A 22,640-nucleotide genomic window follows, 5' to 3' on the forward strand; every position below is an offset into this window, starting at 1 on the left:
CACCAAGTTGCCTGGTAACCCTCCTCCTCCTTCCTTCTCCCTGCAGCCCAGGGATGAATGTCTTATAAGACTGAACTGGGCTGGAGAAGGATGGATGGTGTTTTGTGGGGGACACCTTCAGCAACAGCCCTGGTGCAGGCTTGCTTGGCACAGGGGTTTAGGGATCATGGTGCAGTGGAGAGGCTGTCCCAGAGCATTGGGGGGCAGTTGCAGGGGGCCCATGCAGGACCCATGGCACAGGCAGGCAGTGGCTGAGGTGAGTCCCTGCCACTTGGCCCTGGATACATGCTGCCGCTGAACCCGCAGGAGCAGGCGGAGTCCCTGGAGCTGGGCACCCCCCCTCCCGCCTGCAGCATCCCGGTGTGGCTCCACACCCCAAAGCTCCTGGGACTTAGGCTGAGACTTGATATTCTGCCCACTCCCCTACACACATTGGCAATTAGATCATAATTGTAATATTTGCATATTCATAACAGCTGAAATTAATCATATTTGCATAATGGTAATGAAAGGGACTTCATTAATTACCGTTTTTTTCTGGGGATTTTGCATATAAATGGATTCCATTAGGCAGGTTGGGCTGTAGTGGGTGCAGAGGTGGGATGGAAGCCGTGCTGCCAGACGGGGATGGAGCTGTGAGGACCAGTGGCGCTGTTGCCACCCTGCCTGCTCTGCTCCACTCCACTGTGCCCTTCAGATGTGCTCAGATGTGGCGTGGGGGCTTAGCCAGTGGTGTGTCCAGATCCACTGGCTTCCCCTTGCCCTGCTGATCCCACACCCACCCCACACATCCCACCACAGACATGGGGGTGTGGGTGGGATCCTGCAGTGCTGTGTTCATCTTGCTCAGCATGTCAGCAAGACCATGGAGGCACAGAGGGTCCCTCCTGCAGGCACTGCAGGGATGGCATCCTGCTTCATGTATGCAGGGAGGGTGTTTGCTGCCACCAGCACCCATGTCTGGCGTCCCTCCATATATGGGGGAGCTGGGCTGGCTGCTCAAGGCAGCCAGGGGACACCCCTCCTGCCTTGGGATGATGATAAAGGCAGCAGTGCCCAGGGAGGGCTGGGCAGCAGGGACCAGCTGGTGTGAGCAGATGGCCTCCTGCTGCGTCACCTGTCACCGCTGGGCCCTTCCCACGGGATGCTCCAGCTCCAAGCCCCACACACAGCCCCAGCCTGCCCTGTGCCTGGCCCAGCACAGCTGCTCCTGGCAGGGACAGAGGGGTGGGCAGAGGAGCAGGCAGGTGGGAGCAGGGCTTTGCTGGCACATCCACAGCCTCTTTTGTGCCAGAGCCAGGCAGGAGTGATGTGCCATCCTGGGGACCTGTGGTGACCACATGTAGAAGCCTTATAGCATCTCTGGACATGGAGAGAGCTCACTCAGGGGTGGCAGTCACCTGGCACTTTCCCATTGTCCCCATCCCACCATTCTGCCTTTCCTCTGGGGCAGCTTACAGTGCCTGGGGAGCTCTGCTCAGTTGCTGTGACCATCCTTGGGGCTGACACCAAACTGCTATCTGGAAAAGCCTCAGACGTCCTGGTTGCAATGTGAGGCAAAAGAGGAGGCGAGGGTTGCCCATAGCCCAGGGAAATGGGAAACCAGGAGCAGTGAGTGCGAGTGGGCAGTCAGCAAATGCAGGTAAGAAAAGTCTCAACAGAGCTCTTGGTAGCTGGCAGTCACAGGAGGTGCTGATTGAAGCAAATGGAACAAAAACCAACTCCAAGCAAGAGCCTGATCTGGTGACACGAGAAAGACAAGGAAGCTGTGGCTTCAGCGTCTCTCTGTCCACCCGTGGAGAGTGAACACCTTCCTCTGCTTCCCAGCCCACCTGTGTGCATGGCTGGTTCAGCCCTGTGGGTGCTGGTGCCAACAGCAGCACCAGGTTTGAGGGAACTGGCTCTGAAGTGGTGCTGAGAGGCGCTGGGTTCTGGTTTGGTCCCAGCCATGCACTGCTGTGGGGACAGCCCTGCTCTTGCCGGGAGGATGCCGTGGCCACAAGGCGCCTCTGCTCTGCTCCAGCAAGGGAGAGGCTCCCTCCGGGAGATGGAGCTCATTGCCTCCTTATTGATGGCTCCTTCCCTCCTACATGGCTGGGGAAGAGGCCTGTGGAATAAATCAGTGCAAGAGACAGATTATGGCAGCTAAAGACTCCAAAAGAGATGATAATTGCTGTGGTAATGACAGTGAAGACCTGATGCTGCCGATAAGGAAACATATTCGCTGCTCTTGCCTGGTGCCTGGCCAGGATGTTGGCATTGGCACAGGGCTGGGAATGTCCCCAGGGACACCATGGCTGGGCAGCGCTGCCCTGCCTGTGCCCATGGCAGGCACTGGTCCCCATCGCACCCCTGTAGGAGCAGGGATGGGGATGCTGGGCCGGGTGAGGGGGTGTGAGGCAGGCAGCCCTAGCGGGGCCGTTTGTCTGGTTCTCCCGCCGGCTGCATGTCAACTCTAATTAGGCAAACTTCTGTATTCATTGCGAGCCCAGCCAGCGGAGAATTCCACAATTGAATTTTAATGACCTAAAAACACATTACAATCAGCCTGATTAATTAAGAGATGGCTTAACATGGTGACCGGGCTGCAGAGGGCCATGCTGGGGAGGGGTGCCATGAGGGCCAGCTCCTGTCCCCCACGGCATGGGACACAGAGCTGGAGTGTGCCAGGGCCAGCAGAGCCAGGGCTGGTCCCTAAGGCCTTGCGGGACTGCAGGAGGGTTTGGGAACCAGGGCCAGCCTGTGCCCTGGGGTGCCAGGCTGTTCTCTGGGGTGCCAGGCTGAACGGGCCCCCAGTCCCCCAGCCAGGTGATGGCTGAGTCCACACCCCAGGCACCTCGGTAGCCCCAGCTCAGCTGGGGTGGTGGGAGCATCCTTTTCCCTTCCCAGGTCCCACTCTCCTCACCAGTGTGGCCATCAGGGCCCTCCTGACTGCCAGTTCCCTGTGACCCCACCATGTCCCTGCTCTGTGTGCAGGGACCAACACTACGCTGTGCCACGCCATGAGCAGGGCACTCCTGGGGACCCCTGCTGGCTTTTGTTAGTGGGCAACAATGAGCTGGGAGGCTCCTATTAATTTATCTCTGCAGTGAGTCCCCGGGGTGCTAGCAATACTGGCTAATGAGCTGCCACCTCCTGCAGTCCAGCTCTTCTCCTGCTCCCTGTTTGCTGTCACCATGCCCAGCCCAACCCAGGCTGTGTCCCCACATGTGTCACTTGCTCGGGGCAGCCTCACCAGCTCACCTGGGTGCTGTGGGCTGAAGCATCCACAGGGGACTCTTCCCCTGCATCCTGCCATGGGTGCCGGGCGATGGGAGCGAACCCAAGGAGCCTTGCAGGGATGAACTTCACCGGGTGCCCCTGGTCAGGGACATGGTTTGACCAAAGCCCATCCTGCCACAGCGTAACAAATGGAAAAGGAGAGAATCTATAACCATGGTGTAAAGGAGAGGTTGCAACCAGCAGGACATAAATCAGAGGGAAAGTGATAAAGGGAGCCTCTCGCCAGGAGGGGCTGGCAGCAGAGGGAGGGATGGTGACGGCATCGTGAGGCCAAAAGAAATCCTGGCAAGGCGATAAATCCTGCAGCCACTGGAGCTGCTTGAGCGCTAATGATCAGGCGAAAACGCCAGCCATGTTTAACAAATATTTCTGCTCTGTATTTGGAGAGAAGCGGGATGACATGCTTGAATCATACAAGAGTGATGAAGCCGTCTATTAATTACTGCCGGGAATGTTAAACAACATCTGCCAGCTCAGCGGGCCCAGGCACCGCCCGCCCCAGCCTCCTCCAAGAGCTGGAGGAGAATTTGGCCTCTTCATTAATTTCCCGTGAAATCTTGGAATAGCGAGAAAATCTTGCCTGGCTGATCAAGAGCCCACCCGCACCAGGAGCTGCGGGAATACGGGGATGCCTGGCCCTGACCTCCTCTTCTTGGCTTCCCTGGGATTTATATCACATTCTCACCCAGTTCGATCCTCCCTGATGAAGAATAGCCCTAAACAGGCAAAGGTTGGGCATTTGTTTCCCATAATATGACATATAGATTTTTCTTTTACCTGAGTGTTTTTGGAGGCTATAAGAAAGGGAGGCTTGAGAGGGGCAAAGTGATCATTAAAGGCATCCTGGAGCAATCTTCATCACAGCTTTGGGAGGGGTTCCATCTTTCCTTGCTTCCACCACATACTGCCCAGTGCCTGGGATCAGAAGGATGGAGGGGTGGAGGGGACAGATGGATGAAGGGTATGGAAGGAGAGAAGCAGCAGGAAGAAGAGGGGGAAGAAGAAGAAGGAGAAGGAGAAGGAGAAGAAGAAGAAGAAGAAGAAGGAGGAGGAGAAGAAGAAAAAGAAGATAAAGAAGAAGAAGAAGAGGAAGAAGAAGAAGAAGAAGAAGAAGAAGAAGAAGAAGAAGAAGGAGAAGGAGAAGAAGAAGAAGGAGAAGAAAAACAAAAGAAGAAGAAGAGGTCTTACTCTCCCAGTGGAGAGAAGGAGGCTCCCACTGGGAGAGTAAGTCTCCGAGGACCAGGGCAAGCCCTGGCTATGGCACAGCCCATGCTGCACCCCAGTAGCCATTTGCAACCCTGGCAGGTCCTTAATTTTAGGGGGAAACAGGCTAAGCAGCAAAAACGGCTGTGAAGGGCACAGCAGACTTTGATGTCAGTAAAGCAGGTGGCTCAGCAGCAGAAAGACGCTAATTAACAAATTATCTCTGCACAATATGCATGGACTGTGGGAAGTAAAGAAGGATGTGGCAGAGTGATGGATCCTACCAAGGAGTCGCCAGCGGGCACCGGGGCTGGCACATCCCTTCGGTGCCAGATCTCTGAGCCAAACCCCTGGTGATGCCCAGGGCCATGAAAACAGGGAGGTCCAAGAAATTCAGGTGGGATTCTGGGCAAGGAGGAGAGCTGGGGGTACATGCGCAGCAGGCCAGGTCGCATCACTCACAAAGCCTGTCCCAGCATGGGGTAGCAGGGCTGGGGCTGGAGGTGACTGACCTCGGGGACACGGGTGGGGAGGAGGATTGGGGAGGTGTGGGGGTGCCCAGGAGAGATGGGGGTGACAAGGCCCAGTGGGATGGTGCCATCCAGCCACCCCAGCCCATGGTGCCTCAGCCCTCCCAGCCCCTGGGGTGCCAACCAAGCCGCCCCAGAGCCTGGGGACAGGTAGTTAGACATTTCTGTATAGAAACGTCAATTTAAATTAAAATGTGATTCATAAAGAGGGAGAGAGATAAAACCTTCCCCACAGCACAACGAGCTGGTGGATTTATGGGGTCCTGGGAGGAATGGTGCCCCCCACTGCAGTGGGATCTGGGGAGGCTGGCTCAGCTGCCACTGTTGGCACCATAGGGTACCCCAAGGCACTGTGCTGGGGCATGGGGGCCACCAGCCGCCTCCCCACCCTGCTATCACGGAGGCCAGTGCCAGGTCTGTGCTGAAATGTCAACTCGCTAATAAAATGTACAGGAGCTACATTTTCTTTGGGCCAATAAAACTTCCGTGCGGCAGCAGGGATGCTCAGCACTGAGCTGCACTCCTGCACCAGCAACGTGCTCGGCCGCCTCCCCGCGGGACACAGGTGCTGGTCTGACCCCACACTCCTGTCAGCTCCCCAAACTGCGGGTGCCGGGTGCAGGCCCCAGTGTTGGCGTGGCACGTGGCTCCAGAGCCGCAAGTGGCACAGTGGGGAGTTAATCCACAGCACCTTGTCAAGGTAAAGTGACAAAACACCAGCCTGCAATGCAGGAACTGCAGTTATAAAGAGAGAAAATCAATGCTATGTGTTACCGGAGATATAAAGATGCCACTAATGCTTCAGCGTGGAGCCCAGCAGCTTTGCTTGTCACTGGCAGGGCAGGTTTGCTGTGAGGGCTCCCTGCATTCCCATCCTGCTGCCTGAGTCACCCACATGCTGGGGATCAGCTGTGTGTCCCCCAGCAAAGCTCTCCCACCCGCTGCCTCCAGGGCTTTGCCCCTGCCCAGTGCCCAGCCTACAGCTGGAGATGTGTCCAGGACTGCTGTGGTTGGAGTGGCACATGACCTCCTGGGCACCTTTCCAGTCCCAAGGTGCAGGGACTCGGTCAGGCTGTACCCCTGGGCCAGGAAGTTGCCACCCTTGATTCTGGGGCTCCCTTTGTGGCTCTGCCACCCATCCGCCAGCTGGTGCTGAGCCCAGCGTACTCAGGCACCCCCTGGGAAGTGACTGAAGTGGAAGAGCAACCCCTATGCCCCATGGAGCAAAGCTGCAGAAGGACATATGGAAGGCATAGAGGTCACCCAGCACGGCGGGCAGGGGGTAGCTGGTGTGCTGGTGACATGAGTGCTAGGGACCTGCACTGGGATGTGGGCTGGGGACACATACACTGGGGACATGTGCACTGGAGACATGTGTGCTGGAGACACAGATGCTACTCCCCTGCACCGCTGTCTGTCACTAGAGACGGTTTGGATTGTTACTGAGAAGTTGCATCAAGCTTCTTCTAAGTGATTAATCAATAGCCTTAATTGAGTTGGGATTATTTAATGGATAGCTTCACCACTTCTCTGCCCTCTGCTGGTGCTGCCCTAGCCTCCCACCAAAAAGCTCTGGCTGTGGCTGGCCTCTGCCAAGGCAGTGCTGCTGCTGGGCTCTCCCAGACTGCTGTGAATTGCTGGGGCTTGCAGCGGGCCATGGCGCTGGGGGCTGCAGAGGACTTCTGCTGCAGTCACAGAGGAGCTGGAGCATGCAGGGCTCTCCAGGCACGGGCAGGCAGGTGAAAGGCCCCAGGAACAGGCTCAGCATAAGGGGCTGCAAAATGTCCATGGCTCACAGTGCCGCCTCTGCCAGTCACAGCACAGCCCTGGGCAGCTACAGGTTGGAGAGGACACACACCCCACGTGTGCAGGCTGCGAGCTGTGCCCAAAGATGCCCAGAGCACAGGGGACAGGAGCTGGGGATGCAGGGCTGGTCACAGGCATCACAGAGACTGAACTCCAGCACACTGGAGCCAAAGCTTTGCAGAAGTGGAGGTGAACATTTTATGGTAAAATATGCAGAACGTGGGACAAAAGAGAAAGCGTTTCTTGCATAATGAGACACTGTTAGAGACAAGCTCCCCAGGAAACCAATTAACACAGCACGGTGTGTATGTCAGGCCAACACCTGGCAAAACACCTTTCCCAGAGAGAACACCAGCCACCTCGCGCAATGGCCACCCCAGCACGCCCCTGTCCCCCAGCCCCTCTGATAGTGTTGCAGGCAGCACGGGGCCAGTTCTGCCTGCTGGGGTGCAGCGTGGGGCCACTGACCCACACAGGCCCCGTGGCACTGCCCACCGATGTGGCCGTGAGCACATGCTGGAGCTGTCACCGCATCACACGCTCGCAGGGCAGAGTGCTGCAGGCGTTGGAGCCGCCAGCTGCTGGGGAGACACTGCGCTCCAGCGCTGCCCCAGCTGGTGGGGACCCCCCAGCAGCCCCACGGGTGGGTCCTGCGGACCACGCGGGACGGACGAGCCGGGCTGCGCTTCGGGCCCGCCCCTACTCCTCATAGCCCCGCCCCTACTCCACATGGCTCCGCCCCTATCCCTCCTGGCCCCGCCCCGCCGCCCGCCATGTCGCTGCGCTTCGCCGCTAACCTTTCCTGGTTGTTCCCGGAGCTCCCGGCGCTGCCGGCGCGGCTGGAGGCGGCGGCGGCCGCCGGGTTTGGGGCGGTGGAGGCAGCCTGGCCGGCGGGCTGCCCGGCCCAGGCGCTGCGGACCGCGGCAGAGCGGGCGGGGGTGCGGATCGTCCTGCTCAACACCCCTCCCGGTACCGCCGCGTCCTGCCCGGGTGCGTGGGTGGGAGGCGCGGGGTGCCCCGGTGCCGCTGACCCCGCCGCTCTCTCCTAGGGGACCCGGAGAAGGGAGAGATGGGGCTGGCGGCCGTGCCGGGGCGGCAGGACGCGTTCCGCCAGGGCCTGGCCGCGGCAGTGCGGTACGCCCGGGCGGTGGGCTGCCCCAGGTAGGTGCGAGGCACGACCCCCAGCAGCGCCAGCGCACCTCTCCTGCTCTTCTGCCGGGCAGGGCTCGCCCTTTGCACCGCTGTGCCTGCAGCCCGCCGGGTCCCGGAGCCTCTCCGGGGCAGTGTCCCCCTGCTTGGCTGCGTCAGGCAGGAGCCGGTTTGTTGCAGAGCCAGAGCTGCCAGGCACCCTTGTCCAACCCTGCCCTTTGCCATGGAGGCTCTTGTCTACACCTCCACACAACAGACCCCATTGATAATCCTCTCCTTTTCCTCCCCAACTGTACCAGTCATTTTCTCCAGGACACCACAACAGTTGCTTTGTTAAAGGCCGCACTGATTACAGCACAGCAGAGATGCTGTAAGAGATGCAATGAGCCTGGCACAACCTCCATCAGAAAACCAACGTGGCCCTTTTATTCCATTTAGTTTGCATCATTCTTTCCCTTAGAAACACAGTCCAAAGCCCCCCAGGGGCATGGGCCAGGCAGGCCAGTGGTTGCCCAGAACCATATGCATTTACTGGTAACGGGTAGACTGAAAAGGTTTTTGTTTCCCCTGTCCGCCTTCCCCAGCTGGTTGCTGGATAGCCTTGCCTGGCCACTGCGCTCTGCACGTAGCCTGGCATAGCCCAGCACTGGCCACTGTCCCCACCCTGCTCTAAGTCAGCAAGTGGTGAGGCAAGACAGCCTGTCCCTGGCAGAGGCAGCACCCTGCCTGCTGCCCATCTTGCTGGCCTCAGGGCAGCCCCAGAGGAATGAGACCCCAAGAAAGCTCCAGCCCCAGGATGAAAGAGCTGGAGGCAGCTGCCAAGAGAGGCAAGAATCAAGGTCTGCAATTTGTCAGGCAGAAGGTTCAAAGATGTTCCTGTGTGTACTGCGGTGGTATGGTGCCTGTCTGTGGCCCTGCAGCTCACTGATACCTGTTGTGCCTCCTGGATGAGAGATGGCTCCTCTTACCCTTCTATGTCTGCTCCCCCAGCCTGGCCCCATTTTCCATCAGAAGACGAAGGTCTATTAGATCCATCTAGCTACTTGGAGACTAGAGCTGCTACCTGCAGCTGATCTCTCTGTGTCTGTAGGATCCACCTGATAGCTGGGCGGGTTCCCCTGGGTGCAGACCGGGCAGCAGTGGCAGGTGAGATGGAAACCACCTTCATTGAGAATCTCAGATATGCTGCTGACCTCCTGGCCCAGGTAAGTGGGGGAACAGGCCCTGCTCTGTGGGTACAGCTCCTAGGATACCAAAGATGGAGAATTCCCCACGAGCCTGGCATGGGTGGAGTGCTCCCTGCTGCAGAGGTGACAGGATGCTCCACAGGCTGACATTACTGTGTTACAGGAAGACATGATTGGACTGGTGGAGCCTATTAACAACCGCATCACTGACCCTCGCTACTTTCTGAACACCCCACACCAAGGTAAGGCAGACATCTCTCCCCAAAGTCTCCTGCAAGAGAGGAAGGAGGAAGATCTCCGAAGTCTGAAAGGCGGGAGGTTGCCTCACCTGCAGGGAGATGCTGAGGGAGCACAGTTGATGAGAGTTCTCAGGGCTTCACCATGAAGCTTCGAGCCTGGGGGTGATGGTCTTTCATTTCTTGCACCCATAGCTGCCGCCATCCTGGAGAAGGTGGGACGACCCAACCTGAAGCTGCAGTTGGTGAGTCAGCATTGAAGACCTCCAGGGTCCACCTTGCATCAGGAAACCTTGCACAGGCCCACAGGGGAGTCCTAGGGGCTGTGGGCTTGTTATCCCCTAATGGGGAGAGACAGGGACTGTAGCACAGCCATCCTTGACTGCTCACTGCTGAACAGCTGTACCATCCATCTCCTCTCTCTTCCACAGGACCTCTTTCACTGCCAGATCATGGACGGGAATTTGTCACGCAACCTGGAGACATACTTCCCACTCATCGGTAAAGCCCTGCACCCAAACCAGCTCCTCTGTGGCTGTGGGGCAGGAGTAGCTTTGAGATGGGGCCCAACTGCCCTACACTCTGCTTTGGCTGGCTAGGGGTGTGGGGCTGCCCATGGGTTACCTTCTCTCATGCCTCAAGAAGGCTGCAGGCAGGGCTTCTCCTGTCCCCTCCCTAGGTCACATCCAGATTGCACAAGTGCCAGGGCGGCATGAGCCCAACAGTCCTGGGGAGCTGAACTTCCCCTACCTCTTTGAGCTCCTGGAGTCCCTTGGCTACACTGGCTATGTGGGGTGCGAGTATGCTCCAAAAGGTGAGTGGGCCTGTGGGCGGTTGGAGCTCCACTGGCAGGTCCCAGCATGGACCAGTTGGCTGGGGACTGCAAAGGCAGGCGTGTCCTGGGGTGGATGGGCAGTGGACACTGGGGTCCTTACCTGGGGATAAGAGCCCTGCCCAAAACAGCAGCTGCTCCAGCTTGCCTGGGGGTGCCAGCAGCAGACCCCATTGTCACTGCAGGAGACACACTGGAAGGTCTGGGCTGGCTGCGTTCCTACTGGGAGAGCCGAGGCCTGCAACACAGTGGGACCAGCAAGGCAGCAGAGTAAAGCAAGAAAAGCACTGGAATAAAAGTCAAAGCTAATGGCTTAACAGAGAAGTGTGTCTGTCTGCTCTGTGACCTGAGGCAAAGTTAAGAGCATCTATGTCCTACTGCCCTTCCCCAGGCCCTGCTGGGCCAGCCCATGCAGTTGGACCCTCACCTATTCAAGCACCATCTGTAGCACATCATATTTAGGGGTGGTTTGGGCATCACTGTAGGTGACTTGAGGTACACAAGAGCACCTTCACCTCCAGGCTGCAGGGGTGCCCAGGGAGGGGTTTCCAGTCTCCCCTGCTAAGCAGAGCATTCACTCTTTGGGAAAGGTGTTAGTTTTCCCAGTCCAGCTCCAGCTGGTGGCTGGAGTTGTGTGAAGAGGGCTCTGGGCTTCCAGGTCCTGCGGTTCTCAAGGCTGCTGCTGGTGCCCTGACCCTGCAACCTGTGAGGGAAGAGAAGCCAGCAGCCCCCACGCAGGCTGCCCAAACCAAGAGAACAGGCCAGGGGCTGCCTGCCCACAGACATGGGACTGACTGCCCTGCTTCTGCTATTCTGGAGCAAGTATGAGACCGGTACAAACCCATCGAGCACTGCAGCCAGGATTGCCGCCGCATTCCCTGCGAGAGGCTTTCCATATCCTAACCTCTGGCACATGAGTGGGGATCTGGTTCAGTTTATTTCACAGAAACATCAATGGCTTTAATGTACATCTCTATTAAACCTTCCCCTGGTCCAGTTTGCCCTTCCTGTCCAATTCAGTGCTCTCCTGATGAGATCAAAGGGCCAGATGTGGGCAGACTCACTGCCCAGAGCCCTGAACTGCAGGTGTCTTTCTACCTAAAGCCAGAGCACTGTGCGGTGCTGCCATGTGCAGAAGGCGTGCTGTGTGTGCTCCTCCGTGCCTTCCTGACAGGCAGAGCTCACCTGCAGATGCCAAAGCCATGTCCCTGAGACGTGCCCTGCTTCAGCCAAATCACAGCAGCCAGGCTCCTGCCCTTGTGGTTTGGTTTGAGGTCATTCAGTATCAAACCCACTGCAAATGGTCCACTGAGGGCCACACCAGCCAGCGAACGATGGAGGTGCATATCCATCCCCAGGCTCCTCAGGTGAGTACCCACATGTGCCAGTAGCAGCCCTGCCTGCAGCGCCAGAGCACAGGTCCCCCACTAGAGACCTGTTCTTCCCCATCGTCACCCATGGCACAGCCACACTGGGAGGTCCAGTACATGTGTTGCTCCAGGACGCCGTGCCAGTGCTAGAGCAGGCCTGTCCAGAGGTTGAAGCAGGCAGTGTTGATGACCGACTCCAGGTGGTGGTACGTGGACACAAGCTGCGGCAGAGGGCTCTCGCTGTTCTGGGGCTGCACTGGGAACGGCTCCCGGAAAACCACGGTGAGGCTCTGTGGAGGAGGAGGAGGTCGGGAACAGGATTCAGACAAGTGCGGTGCAGTCCCTGGCCCAGATACTGGGACGAGCCCTAAAATGCCAATGGCACTAAGCAAAGTGCCTCCTTCTGTGACAGAGCATGTTTGAACCTCCTCCCAATTTTCCTGGTGGAAATTAGGTGCAATGACTTGCCCACTCACTGTGTCCCAGCCCCCATGCACCTGCAGTTATACCAACCCTAGCAGCAGCCTTGGGAGAGGAGGGGATCCTACTGCCTCCACACTAATAGGGGCTTCCAAGGAAATTAGAGGGAAATTTCTTCTTCAAGGCAAAGAGTAGGAGTGCAACAAATGGGGAAGGGGAGGAGATTAAATGTAATAACTGCAATCCTAAAAATAAATGCTGGCTGCTTCATTCTCATTAGTGACTGTACTGACAAGGCAGGGCAAGGGCAGAGGGGAGCAGAGAACAGGGTTCAGAAGAAAAGATGCATGAGCTGAAGCAGAAGAAAAGGATGAGCAACTCAGTGCACCTGGATCAGCATCATGGAGGCAAGACACAGGGACTGGATTTCTCCAGAGCTGAAATGCAGCATATCTAGTAGCCAGGGCTTCCTAACAAACTTGTAAAGCCATTAGGAACAGTCATGTTAACTGCAAACCAGCAAAGGCACCATCACCATTTAAGAGGGAAAAGAAAGTGATTTGTGAGCCTAACCCCAGCAGCACAGAAGGCTTTAGAGCAGGCTCGGAGAGAAAAAAAAACACATGGAAAATATAACTCAGTATTACCAAAGTGATGTGCTAACTCTGGAGTTCTCTTTGATAAGGTAATATGTCTAGAAAAAGGAATCATGGTATATCTTATCTGAGCTTCAGGAAGGATTTAATGTAGTGCCACATGGGAAATTTAGGTAAGCTGAAAAGATAGGAATTAACGCAAAAATTATAAGGCAAAGGTGGTCGTGCTGAAAGGGGAAGTAGCAGGCTGGGGAGAGGTTACAAACAGAGTCCTCCAGGACAGGTTTTGGGACTCACGTTCCCTAGTACTTTAATGAGTCTGGCACAAAGATGAGGAGCACGCTGATAAAATTTGAGGCACTAATACAAAAGAGGATTTGAATAATGCAAAAAAAGCCCTAGAGACTTTCGAGAGGCCACAGGAATGGGATGAATACTAAGTGTGAAATACAGGGTGAGGAACACAAAGGGTTTCTGTTAAAAGATGGGAGTCATTGGGAGAGATGGAGTGTCTGGGTGTATTGTATCCATGACCACAAGGTGACACCATGACCAGTGACACATGACCGGGAAAAAGCAAATATCACCCTAGGCTGTACCAAAAGCACCGCGCTGGGACAGAAAAGCCTTAGCACAATTGCAGAAAGCTCTGCTGAGACTTCTCAGGAATACTGGGTGCAGTCCTGGCCACCTGTATTGACAAAGGCTGACCCAAGCTCTGAAGGGCTCTGAATAACACTGAATCCAACGGAGAATGACACTGAAGCCACTGGAGAAGGGAAGGCAGGCTTAAGAACTCAGCTTGCTTAACACAGAACACAGAGTTAGCCAAAATTCCACCTTCAGATGTGGAGGTGAATCTGGGGGAGCAGGGAGGAAGCGATAACCTGCACAGTGAAGAGCAGTTTCAGCTCTGAGCTACCACTGGCGTGACAAGGATAGAACTCGCTGTGACAAAAGCTCCAGCATGTAATGGGAAGGGCTCTGCACCATCAGGTGGCAGGAGGCACGAGCAGCCTTCCAGCAGGCATCACCTCCTCTACCTGCTTTTAAGATGGATTCTGATTTATTTACAAGGACATCAGAGATGCTGCAGTCTCTGCAAAAGCCTCACTGTAGAAGGAACCATCTTGTAGACCCCCTACTCTTCCACGGAGCTGCATTCCCTGTGACCCATCCTACATCCTGCCTACAAGCCCAGCTCCAAGCAGAGTATTCTTGCCCTCAAGTCTGGTGAAAGCCAAGGTCCACACAGGTTTGCTGGGACCATCACAGTGCAGGTCCCCACCCTTTCTGCCCAGGCAGGAGCAGCCTGCAGAACCAGTGACCCCCCCGTCGCCAGACCCAGTATCATCTGGCTTTAGACTGAATACAGAAGGACTTTTTAGCCTGGACAGAGAGACTGCTGACAACATGATCCAAAAGCAACCCTGGGAAGGAAAAGGGAATCAACCACTCACCATTCTCCAATACAAGAACAAAGGGGCATCATATGAAAAAAGCAAGACGTTAAAAAACAAGCTAAAGAAGGCAGCTCTTCAGTTAGATTGCAATTGCATCATGGAGCAGCAAGTTGGGAAATCAAGGATGCCACAAATTAACCAAGGAAATAAAGCTGCAGGGGGCTATTAAATAAACCAAAGGCCACCTCTAGCTCAAGACAGGCCTAGGCCACAGTTTGTCAGATGGTGGGACACTAATTGGGAGCTGTAAACAAGTTTCTTGAATTGCTCTTATTCTCCCCATGGGCACGTGCCTTTGGCAACCGCTGGATGAATCTAGACATACTTGGGGCCTGAGCCAATATACATGCTTGTATGTTCCCAAGTTCTTACCGTCTTTCCTGAATGGGAATCGAGAAACACAAGAACGAAGCAATCCGTGAACTTCTGGTTGAGCACAACCTGCCAAGAGAGCCACAGCACACATTGCAAAGGAGACAGCACAAACCTCAGGACAGGGATATGAACAACACCCACCCAGGGACACACTGACGTGAAGGACGAGTGGCATGACAGAGCTGTGAAGGTACAAGTCTGCCAGGACCACAGGTGACACGGCCAAACCGTGCGGCTCTATGTGGCCTGAGGTTCTTGGTGTAAAGAGTGTCCTGTCTGCCCGGGGCAGCACACAGACACTGCTGTGCCACAGCCGCACACACCTCACACTACACCAGTAGCGGAGCGGAGAGCAACATCATGACAGCACACACCAGGCTCACACTGCGAGAAGCCATGCCAGGCAGGGGCCTTGGACAGGGGAGAGGCTGCAGGTGGGCGATGGGCTGTCTTACCAGGTACTGGGTGCCAGTTTCAGCATTGTGGAAATGCCGACAGCTCTGTGGAAAGCGGCTCAACAGCACTTTGATGAGGCTCTGGTACCAGGAGACTGTCATTGTGAGGAAGCATCCCTGCAGGCATGGAAAAGGGCTGATTTCAGCCTCCCTCTAGCAATGGCACTGGCAGCTACAATGCTACAGCAGCCTTCAGACCCCAGATTAAATGTATCCCTCACAGCCTGCTGAGGCACACTGACCTAGTGCTGTTCACTAGCCACAGACAGGTCCAAGCAGCCTCCCCTTCCCCTGCCAGCCAGGAATGATGTTCCTGATCTATCCTCCCACCAAGCAGGAAGACATGTGCCATGCAGACCCTTCACCTGCCCCACCACTCCCTCCCCAGAGCAGGACAGGACTGCTGTGCACTATGACTTCTCACCAGCTGGGGGTCAACATCAGCAATGGATTTCCCATGCACGGCGTCGAGAAGCTCCTCCAGCTCCACCAGTGAGAGCTTGCCCAGCTTCAACTTGTCAGAAGCCAGAGGCTCCAGAAGAAAGAGGCGCTTCCAGAGGTTGTCCCTGCGGCAGTGGCACTTGGCCAGCTGTACCATGCTGCTGAGCTGCTTCTGGGCTGAGGCCACTTCAGAGGCCAGCAAGGGGAACAGTGGTGAGGTGTAGAAGAGCCCAGGCCCCAGTTTGACTTGTGTGCCCCCTGCGTAGAACTCGCTGCTGTCCTCCACGTCCTGCCACAGCTCCGGCTCTGCTGGCTGCTGCCGCCCCAGGCTCGTCTCCGGCTCTGCTGCCTCCCATGCCGCCCGGCCCACCACAGGCTCCAGCACCTCCCGCTGCAGCCGCGGCAGCTTCTTGAAGCGGCGCATATCAGCCGTGAGCCGGGGGAAGAGCTCTCGCTGGCTCGTCATGATGACGTAGAAACGCAAGCTGAGACAAAAAAACCCACTTGTGACCTGGTGAAGGGATTCTCCCTTCTCAGGGGGCTGCAAATGAACCATGGGCCTCTCTGTCCCTACCAGTAAGGCTGCTCCTCTGCCCAGAAAAGGACAGATACCACACTGCCCAGTCCCCAGTGAGGATCCTGCCCAGACAGCACCAAACATGCTTGTGACATCCCAGAGAGACCCAGTCCCTCCCAGGGTCCTCATCCCCAACCAGAAAGCTTTGGTGTCCTGCCTCTGGGCCCCTAGCGCTCACCGGAGCATCCGTCTCTCTGCCTCACTCTGTTCCTCGAACGGTGCTGCACTGTGACACACCAGGAGGGACACATCAAAGTCATCGTGATGACGCAGACCTTCAGAGTCCTTGTAGGAGCCCGAGCTGGGAGCAAAAGCACATCAGTATGAAGGGGACCTCACTTTGTTCTCCCCAGAGCTCCTGGTCACAACAAAACTATTTGGCACGGGGAATTCAACACAGCAGGACTCCTCAGAAGTGCTATGGCAAATGAAAATGCATGTGCACAGCTGCACAACACCCCTCTTGGCCATCTCAGAAAAGCTGGGCAGAACTGCTGCCAGGCACCATGTAGGACTGAGTCAGCTCTGCTGGCACCTTGGGGCAGTGTCCCAGCACTGAGGGGGACCCATTGATCTCCAGCAGCTCCAGGAACTTGCTGCAGACGCACTCACCTGTTCCAAATAGAGACCAGCGCGTATTCATTCTGCTCTGTGCCTGGTGTACCCTTCTTACTGTCACTGCCCATGGCTGGACGGGCCATGCGCAAAGGCTTCATGTGGTAGGTGTTGGCATGGTCAGCGATGTAGTTGTACAGCTGGTGCGCAGTGATCATGTTGGTGGGGAGGGCCAGCGTGCCTAAGGGAGGAGGACACCTTGCTATCACAGGAGCCCCTCAGTGCCTCCTGGCTGCTGTCCCACAAACCACTCTGGGGACAGAGCTCTAGAGCAACCCGCCTCCCTGACACACCAGGGAACCAAGGACTTCCCCGGGAGCTGGGCCACTCATGTCACCCTCCCCCTACTGTGTCCTTGGATATTCCCAGGGTCAGGTTTATTTGTAAAGTACTTAGGAAGCTTTGGTAAGTTATGGACTGGTGATCAACCCCAGACTGATGAGACATGTTGAGCTACTCACCCTGGAAAACATGGTTGCGGCCAAATTTGGGGATGTCTGTGTGGTGGGCAATGAAATCCTCCAGGAAGCTGGTGAGATGGTAGCCCTGGCGGAGTGTCATGTGGGAACCCAGCAGATACTGGTGGACTATACGCAAGTGGAAATCATAGCTGAATGAATGCACGTGCATGAGGTCCCGCACCTTGTCACACTCCTCTGTGAAGAGCATGGAGAGCTGCAGAGGGATAAGAAGTCGAGGCAGGAATGTTACCAAGCACCTCACATCCTCTTGCAAGGCCCTGCTGACAACAAAGCATGGCAGAGCCAGTGCAGCCCCTCCTACCCCGACACCAGAGCAGAATGCAGCTGAGAAGCTGTGTGCACAGTGCAAATAGCAGACCTGCAAGCCTCGCCCCGAGGGATACAGCTCGGTGGCTCCTTACACACTTGACCCCACTCTTGGTCTCTAGCAACAGGAGGGACCGACGGGCACTGCCTCCCTTTTGGTATGAAGTTCAGCCCCACCTTGAGCTGAAAGCAACATGGCTGTGGAGGACACAGCCTCCTTTCGGCAAGTGCTGCTCTGCACTGCCCAGTCCCTGAGCAGGTACAGGACACACCAGGGCTGAAGGTCCAGCCAGTTCTGGATCTACACGCAAAGACTGACTCCCTGGATGCCCCTTGAGAGCAGGAGGCAGCACAAGGGCCTGTAGGGATTGACTGGACCCAGAGATGGGCAACAAAAAAGCTGCTAAAACCCTGTGCTCAGCAACTAACAGAGACCCAGCATGGCTGCTGGGAAGGCAGATCCAGCAGTGGCTGGTTGTCAGAGCTGTGCCTGGAGAGGATCCCCCCCGCACAGGGCCATCTCCTCTGCTCAGTGTGCCGGTCCTTTACCAGAGCAGCCCCGGCCGCCACACACACATCCCTGGCCATGCCCCTACCACAGATGCAGCTCCTGTGCCGGGGATAGCATTGGTGAAGACCTCAGCATTACCCTCATGTTAGAAGCCCACAGTTTTAATGTGTTTCTGGTCTCTGACCCACAGCATAAACCCTTGGTTTAAGAAGAGGGCAAGCAGGGAAAACCAGCAGGCAGGAGACATTGGCACAAGAACAGGCAGCCCTCAATCTCTGCACCACCCACATTGCTGCTGCCATGAGCCAGAAGACAACCCAGACAGCCAGGACGAGCCCAGAGGGGAGCCTGTAGCTCTGCCCCAGGAAAGACACAGGGTGAAGAGCAAAAAACACAAGGCACTGCCCCATGCCAGCGCCCAGGGCCCACGCTATCCTCCTCCCAAGCTGGGCTGCCCAGTGGGGCACATAGCGTTACGGACAGCACTGGGCAGAGGAGGCGAGAGGTGCTGGTGCTGGGGCAGGCAGGTGGAAGCAGAGCCAGTGGGAGGTTCAGCCCTGCACTGGCAGGTTCTGCTGTGCCCAGCGTGGCAGTGGGAGAAGAAAACGTACCGCAGACTCAGAGACGGAGCTGGGTCCCATGCAGCTCTTGCTGCGAGCTCTGGCTGTAAGAGTGCCCTGATGGAGAGAGATGCACAGCCAGTGGGAAGAGGGACAAGGCACTGCCCACCCCTGCTCCTGCATCCAGCCTGTCCTGCACAGGCCCGGGATGGGATAAGGGGATAGAAATGGCAGAGGACTACAACTGCGATGCTTGGAGGAACTTTGGTCTAGTCCCAGCATGCAGAAAGACTGGGTAGGCCCCTGCAAGAAGCCCCACACTTCACACCTGCTGCTCCTAGGACCAGCCCCTCCCACTGCAAAACCAGGAAAAGTCTTTTCCTAAGTCAGCCAGAGAGAGCCCAGATGTTCCCTGCAATGCCAGCTGCAGCCTGGAACCCTGCCCTGTGCACATGCGGGCGTCCCAGGAAAAGCTCAGCAAATCCTCAGGTGAGGTTGTGGCAGGCTCAAAGCTTAGGGGAGCCACTTTTGGCATATATAAGATGCAGCCTTTCCATAGAGCCACCTTGGAAAGGACAGTATTGTCATGGACACCTCCTGCCTCAGACAGGCTGGGGCTGGCCAGCCTCTAGGCAGCCACCCAGTGCCCTGGGGACAGGCAGGAGACACCCTGACACACCAAAAGAGAAGAGAGCAGGCAACCCCATGGTGTTGCAGAGAAAGGTAGAGAGGTGTCAAGAACCAGGGCTCATGGTGTGAAAAGTGATCTCCTCTGACAAATGGTAGCAAATCATGTTCACAGATCCCTGATCCCATTCCCCTTCCCTCTTATTTCAAGGGAAGCACAGAGCTTCTGGTTTTCCATGCACTGACTTTCTCTGGAGCAGTGACCTTTGCCAGAATTGCTCCTATTTCTCCCCAGCCTGCTCTATCTTGCTTCTGAAGCTAGGACAAGAGTCACCCTTTTGCCAAACCTCCCACCCCCTTTCACTGCACTCCAGACCTGCTCAAGCAGCATGTCACAGAGGACATGTGGCTGCAGCAGGCTCTGTGCAGCTCTGCTTTTTCAGGCGGAGGGAGCAGAGCTCTCCAGAACTTGCTGCACCTGAAATGCCCACCCTATCCCTGAGATCACTCCCTGCCCCAAAGCAGCCCCTGACCCTGAGGAGCACAAGCTGTGCCTGCAAAGCTGTTACCTGGGAGTTCACAGACTGGCCCATGGGGATCCGTGAGCACTCCAGCGCGTACTGCTTCACGCAGAAGTAATAGCCCTGGAGGAGACAGCACATGAGCACAGCACAGGCCTCGAGACTCTCCAGGGAACAAGAATAGCCCCCATGCATCACCCTCTGGGCTGTGTTCCGGACACTCTTGCTCCATATTTTCTCTCCCCTCCTGTCTAAATCAAACGGGCCCAGCCAGCACACAGCTGAGCACAGAGCACCCCACCTGGTGCTGTGCCTTATTAGCCCTGCTCCAGGCAACTCTTACCGTCTCTAACTGATCCACAGTCCTAAAGGAGCATGGAAGAGGCAGGACCACATGTCCCTGCTGCACTCTCATTCACCCATGTTGTCACTTCTGAAGACTGTCCCCAAAACTTGTATTTTGTTTCTTGTTCTTTCTTACCTGGAAGGCCAACTCCATCAGAACAATTCCCCCGGGAAGTGCTCTCTGTAGGTGATAGGTGGCAACAGCTGGGCTTGTGCTCTGGGAAGAGAAGGACAGAGCTGGAGATGCTCTCTGGCACAGGACAGCAGCCTGCACACCAGGGTGTGAGGCTGCCATGAGGGCCTGTGGCAGAGATGGAAATAGAGGAGCCTCATGAACTGAGCACCCTCACTGGCAGGAGGAGAGCAGACATGCCAGAGCTGACTGTGAAAAGAATTTTAACAAACCTAATAAATATCGCTCAAGAGAGCACACCAGGCATGCTGCTCCCTTCTACTCCTGCTTACTCAGGACACGGTGTCCCTAGAGTTCAAGGACTCTGTGAGTTGAGGGGTGATGCTGCTGTTCACAGAACATTTTGATAAAGACCACTGTTACGTGCTGCACAAAGAAACACTCCCTTTTCCTTTGAAACTTTCTCCAACTACCTTCATTTGATGGTGTCTAAGTCTTTTATCAAATAAGACAGCAAGGAGTCAGTCCCTTTCCAGGTCAGCTGGGATTTGGTAGGGCTCTGTCCTGTTCCTCCCTAGTTCCCACTTCTTTAGAAATTAAAAACTACAGCCAGCTCACACAGTGGAACCATTCCACGGTTATCTTCTCTGATCTCTTCTACTTCCATGTTCATCTCACCCTAACTACAGATCCTTCTGCCCCAGAACTGCCCTTCACCATAGACGCTGAAGCTTCTCTGACAGGTAAACCTCCAGAATCATACCTAAAGGCAACTGTCCTGGCCCCAGATCACCTTGTTCCAATCCTGAGCCACCTCAAAGCTGTTGCTGTCCTTCTGAAATTTGCCCTGGTTCCATCCAATCCCAGGAAGGGGTTCTGAGGGCTGCACAAGGGCAGGTAGGAGGACAAGGAGGTCTCATCTGGTCCAACATCCCAAAGATGGTGCTGGTCTAGACAGACTTTCTGGCTTCAGTCCTTTCCCTGCCCTCTCCCATCCTTCCTGTCTGACACTGATTCAAAAGCCAACCAGAACTGCCCCACTGCACAGCCTGACTTCCACCCCAGTTCTACCCTTCTAATAGACACGCACTCACCTTTGGACTCCCCTCTGCTTTTGGCTTCGTGTAGGAAAAGGACCCTCTCCCCTCCACACCCATCGCTGCCAGAGCTCGGATCCGGCTTGTGCTACTGGAAATGACAGCAGAGAGAGCCTTGAGCAGGAGAGCCAACATCTCCTGTTGTGTCAAACCAGGGCACAGCTCAGTGTGCTGGCCCTTCTCCAACAACAGGGTTCCCAGAATGTCACTGACCTGCGAGTGGTGGGTGAGGGTGGCCGCACCTGGACCAGAATGAAGCCCATGCTCTGCAGGTACTGGATGTACTGCTGCAGGAAGGCATTGCACATCTCCTGCAGCCAGGGCTCCTCCTTCACCTTGCAGGGCAGCGCTTCTGTCGAGTCGCAGCTGTGGCTACGGTCCCTCCCTGAAGCTGTAGAGTCATTTGAGCGGTGGCGCTTCTGGAAGAGAAAATAATTTCCTAAAGAAACTTGCCACATCTGGCCCCAGCAGGTGACACTCACTGGGACACCACCAGCTGCTCTGGATGAGCAGAGGACAGACCTCCCTCTGCCAGAGAGCACTAACAGCTGGTTCCCCAAACACTGTCCTACTGCATGTGCTGAAACTCAAGATCCAAGATTTACCCAGGCTGCAACAGACTGCAGGCAAAGGTGCCCTGGCAGAAGGGGAAAATTCACATCTTCCCACAGAACAGCTTCCGCAAAATGTTAGTGGCTCGCAACTGGTTCACACAAAGCTCAGAGCTTCAGCTTCTACTGCCACGGTAAGAGTCCAGTCACCTTGTGAATCCTGTTGACTTCTCAGGATTTACTAGTAGTTCAGTAGCATTGAATATGAAGAGTGTTTTCTTTTAACAATTTTCAGTTCTTCATTTGATGTCCTGAATACTCCATGTCTTTGTGCTGTGAGAGACTGAGGTGTCCTTTCTTGATCTATCTGCTTCGAGCCTGTGGCTTTTTAACGTATTCCTATCTGTCTTTTCACTCATCTACCCTAGGAGCACCTTCTTGACCTGTGTTCTCTCTGGCTACTTTCTGACCTTTGCCAAGTGTTTCTAGTTTAGTGCCTTTTCTACAATATGCTTGGTCTCATACTTACTATCTAGATGAAGGCATTAATACACTAGTATTTTAGACACGTATTGGAATGTTACCCCATAACACTAACACCCCTTGCTGATGTGCTCTCAATGGTTTGCCTTTTGCATACAACTGCTCATGGTCTGAAGAAATCCACAGAGCCATTTGCCCTGTACAGCCTCTGCAGCTAGTGTACAATACAGGAGGAGTCCAAATTCCTCTCCACATTGTGCTCTGTTTTAGTGGGAACCAGGTCCCAACTCCCACAATACCTTCCATTTAACAGGCTGCTCAGGTCCCTCTCGAGCTCCTTGCAGTCTCTGTCTGTTCAGACCAATCTGAGCAGTCACACAGCATTGCAAAGCTTGGCATCTCATATGTACTGCAATAAATGATCTGGAGATATAGAACCCAATACACAACCTTGAAACCCCTGCTGCCAGGTTCTTCAAATTGAATA

The 22,640-nt window shown here is 55.6% G+C and overlaps 2 protein-coding genes across 11 annotated transcripts in view; one reads left to right on the forward strand and one right to left on the reverse strand.

Annotated features, from left to right (window-relative positions):
- The first annotated feature begins 7,557 nt into the window (after positions 1-7,557).
- Positions 7,558-10,549, forward strand: HYI (hydroxypyruvate isomerase (putative)). Of its 2 annotated transcripts, none has more exons than XM_065071658.1 (8): positions 7,558-7,790; positions 7,871-7,982; positions 9,061-9,175; positions 9,321-9,399; positions 9,589-9,638; positions 9,825-9,894; positions 10,073-10,207; positions 10,411-10,549. In XM_065071658.1, the coding sequence occupies exons 1-8, from the start codon at positions 7,595-7,597 to the stop codon at positions 10,497-10,499; spliced, it is 846 nt and encodes a 281-aa protein (XP_064927730.1). In that variant the 5' UTR covers positions 7,558-7,594; the 3' UTR covers positions 10,500-10,549. The 2 variants fall into 2 exon arrangements, with proteins under 2 accessions (XP_064927730.1, XP_064927731.1); XM_065071659.1 differs by having other exon boundaries at positions 7,626-7,759.
- A 590-nt stretch (positions 10,550-11,139) lies between these two features.
- The window catches only part of SZT2 (SZT2 subunit of KICSTOR complex), a 56,295-nt gene continuing 44,794 nt past the window's right edge, over positions 11,140-22,640 (reverse strand). For 3 of the 9 annotated variants that reach the window (XM_065071650.1, XM_065071649.1, XM_065071655.1), the window contains 12 exons: positions 21,333-21,538; positions 21,117-21,210; positions 20,026-20,106; positions 19,593-19,667; positions 18,448-18,513; positions 16,999-17,212; positions 16,535-16,718; positions 16,101-16,223; positions 15,329-15,830; positions 14,905-15,021; positions 14,447-14,515; positions 11,140-11,885 (listed from right to left, as the gene is read on the reverse strand). In XM_065071650.1, the coding sequence (XP_064927722.1) occupies positions 11,742-11,885; positions 14,447-14,515; positions 14,905-15,021; positions 15,329-15,830; positions 16,101-16,223; positions 16,535-16,718; positions 16,999-17,212; positions 18,448-18,513; positions 19,593-19,667; positions 20,026-20,106; positions 21,117-21,210; positions 21,333-21,538 (1,875 nt within the window). In that variant the 3' untranslated portion in view covers positions 11,140-11,741. Of the gene's footprint in view, positions 11,886-14,446; positions 14,516-14,904; positions 15,022-15,328; positions 15,831-16,100; positions 16,224-16,534; positions 16,719-16,998; positions 17,213-18,447; positions 18,514-19,592; positions 19,668-20,025; positions 20,107-21,116; positions 21,211-21,332; positions 21,539-22,640 lie in introns of those variants that run through there. The other 6 variants (XM_065071653.1, XM_065071652.1, XM_065071651.1 and 3 more) reach the window with 5 other exon arrangements.

This window comes from Columba livia, chromosome 8, assembly GCF_036013475.1.
Source record: "Columba livia isolate bColLiv1 breed racing homer chromosome 8, bColLiv1.pat.W.v2, whole genome shotgun sequence".
NCBI lineage: Eukaryota > Metazoa > Chordata > Aves > Columbiformes > Columbidae > Columba > Columba livia.

What these genes read in the sequence shown, in the direction of transcription:
- HYI (XM_065071658.1), top strand. Translation starts at nt 7,595, where the DNA reads ATGTCGCTGCGCTTCGCCGCTAACCTTTCCTGGTTGTTCCCGGAGCTC. An exon ending in TCTGAACACCCCACACCAAG is followed by an intron (nt 9,400 to 9,588) that starts GTAAGGCAGACA and finishes TTGCACCCATAG; the next exon opens with CTGCCGCCATCCTGGAGAAG. An exon ending in GACATACTTCCCACTCATCG is followed by an intron (nt 9,895 to 10,072) that starts GTAAAGCCCTGC and finishes TCCCCTCCCTAG; the next exon opens with GTCACATCCAGATTGCACAA.